The following is a 13189-nucleotide window of genomic DNA, read 5'->3' as shown; positions in this document are numbered from 1 at the left end:
GGATTCCATGTTTCTTGATATTCATACAAGTGGTTCTCTTTTCTCCAAAGGTCTTTTTAATTTTCCTGTAGGCAGTATCTATATTACCCCAAGTGATATATGCCTCTACATCCTTAAATTTCTCCTCTAACCATCCCTGCTTAGCCATTTTGCTCTTCCTGCTCATTTTTGAGACATGTGTATTCCTTTTTGCATGCTCCATTTACTGCTTTTTTATATTTCCTCCATACATCAATTAAATTCAATATTTCTTCTGTTACGCAAGGATTTCTATTAGCTCTCGTCTTTTTACCTACTTCATCCTCTGCTGCCTTCACTATTTCATCTCTCGAAGCTACCCATTCTTCTTCTGCTGTATTTCTTTCCCCCGTTCTTGTCACTCGTTCCCTAATGCTCTCTGAAACTCTCTACAACCTCTGGTTCTTTCAGTTTATCCAAGTCCTATCTCCTTTTTTTGCAGTTTCTTCAGTTTTAATCTACAGTTCATAGCCAATAGATTGTGGTCAGAGTCCACATTTGCTCCTCGAAATGTCTTTGAATTTAAAACCTGGTTCCTAAATCGATGTCTTACCATTATATCATCTATCGAAAACCTTCCATTTTCTCCAGGTGTATTCCACGTATACAGCCTTCTTTCATGATTTTTAAACCGAGTGTTAGCTATGATTAAGTTATGATCTGTGCAAAATTCTACCAGGCGGCTTCCTCTTACATTCCTCACCCCCATTCCATATTCACATATTACTTTTCCTTCCCTTCCTTTTACTAATATCGAATTCCAGTTCCCCATGACTAATAAATTTTCGTCTCCCTTTTCTGTCTGAATAATTTCTTTTATCTCATCTTAGGTAGTGTGTAAGCCTAGGGACCGATGATCTCAGCAGTTTGGTCCGTTGGGAACTTACTACAAATTTGCAATTTTTATCTCATCTCTTCGTCATCTGCGGAGCTAGTTGGCATAGAACTTGTACTAGTGTGGTAGGAGTGGGCTTCGTGTCTATCTTTGCTACAATAATTCGTTCATTACGATGTTTGTTGTAGCTTACCGACGCTCCTACTTTTTTATTCATTATTAAACCTACTCCTGCATTACCCCTATTTGATTTTGTATTTATAACCCTGTATTCACCTGACCAGAAGTCTTAGTCCTCCTGCCACCGAACGTCACTAATTCCCACCATATCTAAATTTAATCTATCCATTTCCGTTTTTAATTTTTCTTACCTACCCGCCCGATTAAGGGATCTGATATTCCAAGCTCCGATCCGTAGAACACCAGTTTTGTTTCTGTTGATAACGACGTCCTCCGTAGTAATCCCCGAACGGAGATCCGAAAGGAGGACTATTTTACCTCCGGAGAGGCTGTTATGGAGACCATTATTTGTTTTTGAACTCAGAATGCTATCGTAGATTTGCTCGATCATTTTTCTAGATTTCCCTTAGTACAGTCAGTAATACTGAGAGTCAAAGGTGACGAAATCTGTGTGTATCCAGGCATGCAAGTAACTGAACTAGTGTTTTCAAGCTGACTGCTCAAAAATAGTGACGCTTCTGAACACGTAAATTATACCTGGTTATCTTTATTGAAGTATTAGTCTCAGTTTTATTACTTGAAGGGTTACAGATGGCTCTGACTCCATTCTGAATGGTTGTACAGGCTTCCAAGAATCCAAAGACCTGAGTGCGCGATAATGGAGTCTCGTTGGCTGATACCACCCCTGATAGGTCTTTCAGAAATTATTTTCACCATGTTTGATGGACAGATGTGCCTGTCCGTTGTTAGAACTATGGTGCAAGCCATAGAACAGGTTCTTCCGTCTACTCTGCCATCTAGGCCGTTCATTGATGTCGTTTTCTCGTCAGTTGATCATTGGGTGCTTGTATGGTCAAGCCTCACTCACTCCTATCCAGTCTATCTACAGAGGCGTTCTCTAGGAGCAACAGCCACGAGCTGTGTTGGGGCTGAGAGTCTCACCTCTATGTCTCACGCAGGTTTGAGTCCAGCCCTTAAGCCGGCGTCACAAGGCAGCTAACGCTGACGCATACGCGGATGGGAAATCGAACGTCACGAGAGACAGCGCCTTCAGCACACGGTACGCTCTCAGCGCACTGCAGCTGCAGTTGTCGGCTTTATTTGGCTCACGATCCACATAGTTTGTTTTCGAAAACGGACGCGTGTGAAATTCCTATGCACATTCCGTCCCTGTCCACATGCTAGTCGTACTGTTTCGTCCGTAGGATACGCAAATGAAAACTTCAATATTGACGAACACGTAGTAACAGAAAAAGGAAAATTATATGTCCAGTCAGTTAGGACATCAGCTTATAAAACTTCACAAAATAGAACGAATCTGTTTCTGAGAGAGAGCACACTTATATATATACAACATCAAATACTACAGAAATATTTCCTACTAATTTAATAAGAAAGTCTCAAACCTTTGGAAAACACGAAGGTGAATTAAACAAAAAAGTGGGATTTGGGACGCGAACATACTACCCACGGGTTCATTACGTGGCGCCCCTACCACCTACGCTACACTGAGGTTCTATTGTGAGCAACCTTGTATTTTACATTAAGGCTTCTGAAGGCTTTAATCGCCGATATGTTATTAACTGACATTTAATAATAAAAAATCCTACCAAAACAACACTATTTTGACGGATCTTCAATGTGCCATTGCTTTAAGTCGACGTACTTTCATAATACGAGAGTTCTTACACTAAAGTAACTAAATACGAAAATTCTTTAACCGCCAGGCGGTCATCTGACATCTGGAATTGAAGGGGTCTCTGCAGAATATCTCTGTAAAGGCAAGTTTTTAAAATTCTCTGTATGGATGTGGGAGTGGCACTGAGGATGCTGCCGAACTGTGAATCGTAGAGGGACACTTTTTATTCAAGCATGTGTCAATGCTGGAGTCCCCACCCCCATCCGCCTCGTCCCATCCCCTGACTACGCCACAGGACAGCGTGAAACAGAAGGACTGAAAAATAACGAGCACCTTTTGATGCTTAGAATCTCGTTTAAATTTCGTCGAATGGTTTTGAACGCTCCCTACACGAGAGCAGAAATGGCGGTCGCACTGCGCTGCAAAGAGGTCCGATCACGTTGAACGAGGATACAGATCCACAATGTCTTTCGGGGTGTGAGTAGTGTCAAAGTTTGTCAACAACAATGCTCTCTCGCTCATCGCACTGTGAACTGTCGTTTTCTTCCGCGAAATGTGTAGGAGTCAACGCCCCAAGGAAAAGAGCGCTCTCATTGACGCTCTTTACGCCACCCCCTCAGGCCTTTTCGTGTTGATTGTGAGCGGCGGTGTGTCTCAGATATTGTTCTCGGCCACCCATAAGAAAACTCCGCGATTTCAACGCTGGGCGTCGCGGTTCTGATTTCCATCGCAGAAGCGTCAAAAGAAGGGGTGAAATGTGGGTAAGAGGGAGTGTGGCGGTCATCCCATCGTGTGACAGGTCCGCGGTGGTGCTAAGCAGAATTATGGTGAAATAAGGTACCAATGTGGCCTCATTAATCCGCCCTGTACATCATAAGAACTTCTAATATCTGGCCTTGTTTGTTTTCCTTGTGTCTACACCTTGATGTTTGAGGCTTCGTCCAGCTCTAGGGTAAAGTCTCAGGGCGCCACGTTTTTGCACCATCACAGAAGAAAGTTGTAGTGATCCTTAAGCCAGATCTTAAGCTTCTGAGTTGCAATGGAAGACACTTACGAGGTTTCGAAAAAGTAATGCCTTAATTGCGTTGCGCAGTGGAGAATAGTCATGATTTAATATTTGATAAATAATGAGATTTCCACTCTGCAGCGGAGTGTGCGCTGATGTGGCAGATTAAAACTGTGTGCCGGACCGAGACTCGAACTCGGGACCTTTGCTTTACGGGGAACTGCTCTACCAACTTTTTCTTTTTCTTTCTTTTTTTCTTCTTTAATTTTTAGAAAGTCCCTTAATAAAATGGAACTACAAAAAAAACCCTAAGTGCCACCGCCACTTTTCAGCCTATTACAAAAAAATCTGGTCCACTTCAGGCGTTGGCTCCTGACTAAACCTACTCCAGAGAGCTACCTATATACCAGGGAAAATATGGGAAATCAAGGTTAGGGCTATCCTTACAAACAAAACAAAATCTTCCTTTTTCTGAATTATATTTTTATTGTTTTTATTTTTTGTTTAGTTTTATTGTGTAATTGATCAGAGGCCTTCTGTGCCCCGCTAGTAATATGTTCAGTCACGTCTTCTCGAAACTGTTTCGTTCAATTGTTCAAAAATGTTCATTGGTTCAAACAGGAAACCTTCTTCTCTCTTGGCTTAACACATTCCAGCTGCGAGACGGGTCGTGGAAAGCACTCCCAAGGAAGTTCGAGAAAAATTGTCTGTATTTTGGGTGACGGACAATGACATAATGACGGTCATTGACGTATGTCCAAAAATCGAGTACAGAGTCTACAGTTTGTCCAAATAGGTGGTGAATGGCATGTCCGCGAATCCAATTCACAGCATTGGTCTTTGTCCGAGGAAAATAGTCACGTTCCGTAAATAATAATGAAAGGGGAGTAATCCGATCCGGAATGTCCCGCGTTAGAAAAGCCACAATACGACGAACCAAGTGCCAAACCTCCGCCGCCGGTCCGCAAACAAACGGATGTTCATCATTGTCTGGCACTCCACACGTGGAACATAGAGATGATTGGGCGAGGTGGATACGATGAAGGCGAAATTGGTTGATTTGCTTACCATTGACAGTTAGGTACCAGACAGATTGAACATTCGTGTCAAGGTAACAGGCGAGCACCGCGCGCCATACATGACGCCAGTCAACCTGGGGGAACTTTTGTTCAATCGGGTTAGGTGGACGACCTAATTGGAGGACATTGTATACTGCCTTTGTCTTGAGTAAAAGCTGTATTGGTAAAGTGAGGCGTAGATAACTGAGTTTAAGAAAGAAGTATCGTATATAATGGAACTGGGCCGGAACATCCGAGATCATCACTGGGGCTGACAGTGAGAATGGGGCTGACAGTGAGAACGGCGAATATGCCGACAGGAGGAGACTAGTGAGGCTCGTTGGGCAACGTGTCCATACCGTCATCTGAGAGCTGACAAATAGGGCGCGAGCTCTATCCGGCACGTGAAACAGACCTATCCTACCTCTTTCACGGGGAAGAGTAAGGGTTGCATAGTTAACTTTGAACAACAGCCCAGAGCTGACGAAAGATGCCATCGCTGGCAACATGTGACGTGCCACAGTAAGTGGGAAAGGTAGTACTTGTGCTACATGGGGAACTCGGCATGCGATATACATATTTACATATCAAGCTCGTTGGAGAATATCTGGGGATCGAAGGCGATGGCCCATAAGACCTGCTCTGATCATTAAAAGGAGGCGTCGGCAGTTGATGGTGGCCGAACGCTGGGGATCAGATGAAAAATCTATTCCCAAACAGCGAATGGTATCAACGGTGGTGAGAGGTGTAACGCACTCCACGGGAAGTCCCGTGCCAATGAACATAACTTGTGACTTCGTACGTTTAAAGAGCTACCTGATGCCTCACCATAAGTCGCTATCCACGTCAAAACGGCTCGAACCTCGTCGGCATTACGTAAACAGATGACTACATCGTCAGCATAGGCCGTGCAACAGAATCGGTAGCGATCTATGGACAACCCTACCAAACGTTGTCTTAGTCCACATAGCAAGGATTTCAAGGAAAAGGCGTACAAAATCGCTGATGGAGGGCAACCTTGACGTACGGATCGACCTATTTTTATCGGAGGAGTGAGTCTGCCATTGTACATAATCCTGGATGAGGCACCCCGCAGAAGGCGCATCACTACTGTGATAACGGCGACTGGGAAACCCATATGGTGGAGAACGGCCGTAAGGAACGAATGGTCAACCCTATCAAAAGCTTGACTAGAGTCCAAAGACGCAAGTGCCCCAGAGAGGCGTTGTGCCTGGGTAACAGCGATCATATCCCTGTAGCGGCATCAAGCCGTGCGGATATTATTATCCCCTCCCAAAGATGCTTGGTCTGGCGATACAATATATCGGGCAACGTTTTTAAGTCGTGCCGCCAAAAGGCGAGTGAAGATTCACTGTTAAGGGGGGTGATGGGCCGATAATCACTGACATTGTTGCCACCATGCGGTTTATGTACAGGAATAATGATTCCTTCCATGAAAGCGTCCGGCACAGGTACTTCCGGAGACATCAGTTCCCGACAGATGGAGGTAAAGGTGGAGTCTAACAAATCGCGGAAGGTGCGATAAAATTCGAGGGGAAGACCGTCGGGTCCTGGAGAGCGATTGATGGTTCCTGCCCGGATCGCATTGCGAACTTTATCATCAGTCACCTCTGACATCAAGTCACTCGTCGCATCTCCTGGGATACCACCGAAGTTGAGCTGTGAGACTTCCTCGATCAACTCTGGGGAATGTGGAATTGCGGCGTAGAGCTGCTGGTAGTGGGCGTGAAGCACATTCCCTATTGCAGATTGGGTTACGTAGCGACGCCCTTCTTGGTCTGTTAGGACATTAATCAATTTTCGGCGTCGATTTTGGCGTTCTTGGATGATATGGTACATCGACGGATGTTCATGAGGCATGCGATCAGCAGTACGAGATCGTACTATCGCTCCTTCCAAATGCCTCCGCATGAGATTGGAGATTTGTGCCTTAGCATGGTTCATCCTTCTATGGCGCTCAGGGGAGGCTGGCATCGTGGAGCATTCTCGTAGGATCCTGTAGTAAAAGTCCATAGTGCTCTTCCTCCAGACTACAACAACTTTGCCATACCGGATCAAAGTTTTTCGAAGAGCAGGTTTTGCACACTGATCCACCAGGATATGGTAGACGGATACGTGGGACGGCGTCTATTACATGTGATCCAAGTGTCTTCTATTAGAAGTTGACAGTCAGGTGAATTAAGAAGTGCCGTGTTCAGTTTCCATAAACCACGTCCGTGCCATACTGCCTGTCTTGTGAGAACCACATCACAGAAGTAAGCCTCATGATCTGAGAAAGCAACATGCCAGATTTCAGCCTGTCGAGTGTGTTGAATTAGGGATCGCGAGATGTATATGCGATCCAGTCGGCTAGAGGAGTGCGCAGTGTAGTACGTAAAGCCCGTAAGATCACCGTGATCATGTCTCCACGTGTCGACAAATTGTAGCCGCGTGACGACTGTTTCCAGAGCTGCGCATGGTGAGTGACGCGGCAATTGATCCTGAGGTCGCTGGGTGCAGTTGAAGTCTCCACCCATGACCCAATCATCGTGTGGTCCCATAAAAAGGGGTGTAACTTCATTCGCGAAGAAGGCATTGCGTTCACGACGGTAGCTGGAGCCCGACGGCGCATAAATGTTGACGATGCGTACACCAAAGAGAGTAAGGGCCATACCTCTGCTGTTGGGGAGGTATAGGACATCTTCGGCAGGAAGACCTTCTCGTAAGATAATGGCAACACCACTACCGGTGTCCGAAGCGGGAGAACGATGCGCCGTGAAGCCATGTGGTGGTGAAAAATCGGCGACATGCACTTCCTGAAAAAGCGCAATATCTATGTCCGCATCATAAATCATATCGCGGAGCAGCGCTAGTTTGCAGGGCGCACGAATGGTCGCGAGGTTAATCGTTGCGACACGATAATGCTGGTGTTGGATTCCGACAGGCACAGGTGGGGCTCCTTCTTCAGGAGCGAGAGGTCGTCGATCTTGCCGGTCCGCTGAAGAGGTTGCTATTGTGGAGAGTTTGCGGGCGCAACTGATGGGGGCGCCCCATCATCAGCACCGTCCACCCCAGTCCCTTCGATCTCCACGTCGTCTGCCCAGGAGACTGATACTGCGGTAGGACATCGGCTGTGCACATCATCCACGTGGAGAGGAGACGTAGTTTTCGGCTCAGCGGATAGGCTCTCTTCAACGTTGACCCGTGGGGGAACGGCGCCAGTAAGGAGGGGTGTTCGTTGCCAGTGGTCGCCTGCGGCGGGTCGTTCGCATCAGACTTTTGGTCATCAAAGAGCGGTTTGTCGTCCATCTTCGGGTCTGCATCTCTGGTATCCATCCGTAGAATGGATTCATCAGGGGGTGTACGGCTACGTTTCTTTCTCTTTCGTGTCGACCCTTGTTTTCGAACATGTCGTATAGAGTCTGATTGCGAGTGGCTTTCGTCTGACTCCATATGTCTGAAAGAAAGCAGAAGTAGGTACCACTCCCGAATCAACGTCCATCTCAGTAGCATTTTCAGTCACAGTGCTGCGAAGATTCGGCAGGTCAGGATCTGGCGTCTGTGGCACCTCAGAAGGAATCTCAGTAGCAGTTGAACCTACCTGATCAGGCGACGTCAACGGAGCAGGAAGACCCTGTGTCGAGGTGCTACCTTCCTTGGCAACCTTGGCATATGTGACAGGGATCTGAGTGATCACCGCTGGGGACGCTTCCTCGCCGACCGGCGTCTCGATCAGGCGGCGTCGCATGGAGGCGGATCTGACGTGGGCTTCTTGTCCACAACCCGCACATGTTCGGGGTTGGCCGTTGTACATGACAATGGTTCCCACCCCGCCAATTGTCAGGTATGATGGTATATGTTTCTTTCAGTTCAATTTTGACCTGACGCACACCATTAAGGACATGGTAGGTCGTGAAGGCTTTTTCCACTACGTAACCGATGACGTTGCCGTATGGTTGTAAAGCAGAGACAACTTCGTCCTTCGGCACTTCAAAAGGTAGTTCAAACACCCTAATCGTGCGTTGACCGTACTCTGCGAGTTCAAGTGTTACAGCTCCGACGTGACCATCAGAGTATTTGAACTTAAGTCCATTGGCGGTAAGCGCTCGACATGTTGTTCACGGTGGACGGACACAAGCCTTAAAACTACGACGCGGAAGTAAACAACGCCTGCAGCGGAGCACTGGCCGGCGCGCGCGGCCGTCCGCACGCTGCCACGGCTGAGAGCCGACTACAATAACAACACAACACCCAGTCCCTGAGAGAGGAAAATTTCCGACCCAGCCGCGAATCGAACCCGGGCCCGTCAGACATCAACGACTCACGGCCCGTCCTCACAGCTTTACTTCTGCCAGTATCTCGTCTCCTACCTTCCAAACTTTACAAAACTCTCCTGCGAACCTTGCGGAATTAGCACTCCTGAAAGAAAGGATATTGCGGAAACATGGCTTAGTCACAGCCTAGGGGATGTTTCCAGAATGAGATTTCCACTCTGCAGCGGAGTGTGCGCTGATATGAAACTTCCTGGAAGATTAAAACAGTTTTAATCTGCCAGGAAGTTTTATTTGATACATGTTTATATTGTATACGAGACAGGTATTCGAACCCATACTCCTATGTTAACGGTAACCAGTTCAGTAAGAAGTCTCATACCTTGAACTTATGATTCTTCTCGCCATTCTCACTTAAATGTTACAGGGTGACAATTATTGAATTCTATGAAATAAAATTTCTCAATGGTTCGCGCTACGACGTTCAAATTGCACGGTTGGCCGCGGGACATGAAGAGAGTATGCACCGTATGGTTTGGTTTAGCGAAGAAGCCCACTTTCATTTGGATGGGTTCGTCATTGAGCAAAATAGACGAATTTGGGGGCTGAGAATCCGCATTTTACGAAAGATAAGTCTCTTCACATCAACGAGTGGCTGTGTGGTGTGTAATATCCATGCACGGAATGTAATGGGTGCGATACTCGTCGATGGCACGGTGACTAACGAACGGTACGTGAAGGTTTTAGAAGATGATTTCATCCCCATTATCTAAGGTGACCCTGATATGGACAAGATGTGGTTCATGCAAGGCGGAGCTCAACCCCACCGAAGCACGAGAGTGTTTGATGTCCTGGAGGAGCTCTCTGGGGACCGTGGGGACCGCTTTCTGGCTCTGTGGTAACCGGAGCCCACAGGCAAGAGCCTCGATTGGCCGTCATATTCTCCGGATCTGAGCACATGCGACTCCTTTTTGTAGGGCTATATTAAAGAAAAGGTGTACACAAATTGCCCCAAAACTATTGCTGAGACGAGAAAAGCCATTCAGAAGGTCATCGACAGCGTCGGTATTCCGACACTTCAGCGGATCATGCAGAATTTCGCTATTCGTCTGCGCTACATCATCGCCAATGATGGCAAGCGTATCGAACCTATATCCGAATATTTGTAGTGACGTTAACATGTTGAATTAAATGTGTGCCTGCAGTAGTCTCTAACTAATTTACGTTTTTTATTTTTCGTATAGTTCAATAATTGTCACCCTGTACATGCCTCAATAAAAGCAAATATTTGTGTCACTGGTTATCCTAATAAAAGTTTACAACTAAATTATGCGTGTGAAGAGTAACATATAATACAAAATACATGACATTTGTTTAATGTTCGGCCTACTTGTTGCACTACGTTATCTGTGTAATTCCGTAACGCAACATGATAAAGAACATTCTTGGTAACTGAACATCCGCACATCTAGTGAAGCTGTCACTCATGGAAGCATTGAGGGGTACACGAGGCCGTGTTGTTTGTTTCCAGACGGTGCCAGCCCAGACGCGCTGCAGTACACGACACTGAACGTCATGTCCAACACGCAGTGCAGCCAATACTTCGGCGGTCCCATCTTAGACTTCACACTCTGCGCCGTCGGTTCCAGCGGACAGAGCACCTGCAACGTAAGTATCTACCGCCATTTTCACTGCACCAGATATTGATTCCACACGATAACTGAAGTGGCCGAGTAATCTGACCGCCACGAGAACCATGTCCAGTCGGGACAGTGCGCGGATTCTGGGACAGAAATCAAAAGAACTAGTGAACATCATCACTCAACGTAATATTGTATTACACTTAAGTTTGGTATAAAGTGTCCCTGTTGAAATCCATATAAAAGTCTTTAGCAAAGCAGGGACAAGTTAACACGTTCTCTACATAGAAATATACGTACTGAAAGTCTTGATGCCAGTTTGATGCACTACTTTCGGTAAGAAAGTTACGACTGCACTAGAACTATCCTCGACTGCTGCTAACTGGAGCTGGCAGAGGTTTGTGGTCAGTGGAACGCACGCTACAACGCGTCTGACTCGAAGCTGTTCTTGAAGTAACTGATGTGTAACAGTTCGTAGAGTCACTGTGGTGCCAACTGCTGCTCAGTTTGCTGCAGTAGGTGCAGTACGATGCGCCAGAGCCATACCCCGAAGACGATGGTCTTCCTTCCCGGTAGTGCCACGTGGCCGTCCCAAGTCCGGTTCAAATTGTTCTGAGCACTATGGGACTTAACTTCTGAGGTCATCAGTCTCATAGAACTTAGAACTACTTAAACCTAACTAACCTAAGGACATCACACACATCCATGCCCGAGGCAGGATTTGAGCCTGCGACCGTAGCGGTCGTACGGTTCCAGCCTGTAGTGCCTAGAACCGCTCGGCCACCCCGGCCGGCCCGAAGTTCGGTCTTCTCGTGACTACATTCTCGTAATCACCGCTGGCAGTAATCATACACAGTGGCTACATTCTTACCAAATCTTTCTACAGTATCGAATAAGGAACATCCAGCTTATCGCAACCCTGTTATACGACCTTGTTCAAATTCAGTGAGGTGATGATATTGGTGTCTTTATCGCCTAAAGGCATTCATGACTACAATCAACTCACCAAGTTCAGCCTCAAATGCAACTAACTCTCACGACCATTACAGCGTGTAATTAAAGCAAACCTGGATTGTATCCTCACAGTGACGCTACTAGCGGCGCTCTTGTGCGAATAGCTCGAAATTTGAGTAGACTTCATTTTTCAGATGTAGAAACACGACTATCAGTTTTCGTGTATGTCGCAGGACGCCTTGGTGTTGCAAAATTTTTCCGTCAGTGTATTTTATAGCATCGTGTACTTCATAGAGTAGAAGAACAGTTAGCAGATCATGAATGTCTCAGCATGACAATTCACCTTATAATAAAGGTGCAGCTGTGAGGCAATGGATTGTGGACAATAACATCCCTGAAATAGATTAGCCTGCACAGAGTCCCTACCTGAACACAATGGAACACTTTTTGGTCGACTTCCATTACTTCAAACTGCAGCGTCCTACAGCACAACGTCCTCTAGTTTTGGGCTAGCATTCCTCCACATACGTTCAGACACCTGACTGTAAGTGTCTCCACACTGTTTCACGCCGACGTAAAGATGCGTGGTGGACACGCACGGGTACTTTAGAACAGATACCGAATATCCGCCACAATGGCAGTTGCATTCCAGGGAAGCGATTTCAAGAACTTATGGTGGTACTATTTTAGAACGTATGTGTTTACCTTCAGCGCTACATCTTGAGTGAGTGACACTTTACTGTGTTGGGGAAATCATGATTGGGGCTCCCACCAGCCAGAGATTATACTGTGGTCACGTTTCAGGGCGACAGCGGCGGCGCGCTGGTGGTTGGCTCGCAGGGAAGCTACACGCAGATCGCCGTCGTCAGCTGGATTTCGGGCAATGGTTGTTCGAGCGGAGACCCGGCCGGCTTCACCAGGGTCACCTACTTCCTCGACTGGATCGCAAGTACCGCCGGCATCACCATTCCGTAAAGGCAGCACATTCATCACCGGCTATTTCCAGATTCCTCGAGAGAAGAAACTGTGAACAATACAGAACCCCAAATAAATAATTCATTATATGAAGTGTCTTATTTATTGATTTATTGCTCGTTAATTAACAAGACTATGAATGTGTCAATTACACACACAGTATACCTGGAAACTTTCTGTGTTCCATAATTTCAGTTCCATGTACGAAACATACAGATAACGGCACTTAAGAAGGCAGCCATGTTTTGTGTTTAGGCCACAAATTATGCAAAAAAAAGCCTTACGCTATTCGTCATTACCAATCACACACAGCTAATCTTGCAAGCACGCAGAAGCAACTCGATTGTAATGCTTCTCTGCTAGTTTCGTAAATGACGTACGTACTGATTAGTCTGGCCTGGCAACCGAAGACAGCAAAACGAAAGCTGAAATTTTAAATTTAGCATTTGAGAAATCTTTCACGCAGGAGGATCGTACAAACATACCGCCATTTGAGTCTCGTACGGATTCCCGTATGGAGGACACAGTGATAGACATCCCTTGGGTTGTGAAGCAGCTGAATTGGTTGAAAATAAATAAATCGCCAGGTCCTGATGGGATTCGAATTCGGTTT

The 13189-nt window shown here is 46.3% G+C and overlaps 1 protein-coding gene across 1 annotated transcript in view; it reads left to right on the top strand.

Moving 5' to 3' along the window:
- The window catches only part of LOC124595829 (brachyurin-like), an 86793-nt gene extending 74128 nt beyond the window's left edge, over positions 1-12665 (top strand). The window contains exons 6-7 of the mRNA XM_047134727.1: positions 10539-10675; positions 12406-12665. Coding sequence (XP_046990683.1) covers positions 10539-10675; positions 12406-12576 — 308 coding nt within the window. The 3' untranslated portion in view covers positions 12577-12665. The remainder of the gene's footprint in view (positions 1-10538; positions 10676-12405) is intronic.
- Positions 12666-13189: the final 524 nt, after the last annotated feature.

Source organism: Schistocerca americana, chromosome 2 (assembly GCF_021461395.2).
Source record: "Schistocerca americana isolate TAMUIC-IGC-003095 chromosome 2, iqSchAmer2.1, whole genome shotgun sequence".
NCBI lineage: Eukaryota > Metazoa > Arthropoda > Insecta > Orthoptera > Acrididae > Schistocerca > Schistocerca americana.
The sequence above is the reverse complement of the archived record's forward strand: the minus strand, read 5'-3'. Positions and strand labels throughout refer to the sequence as shown.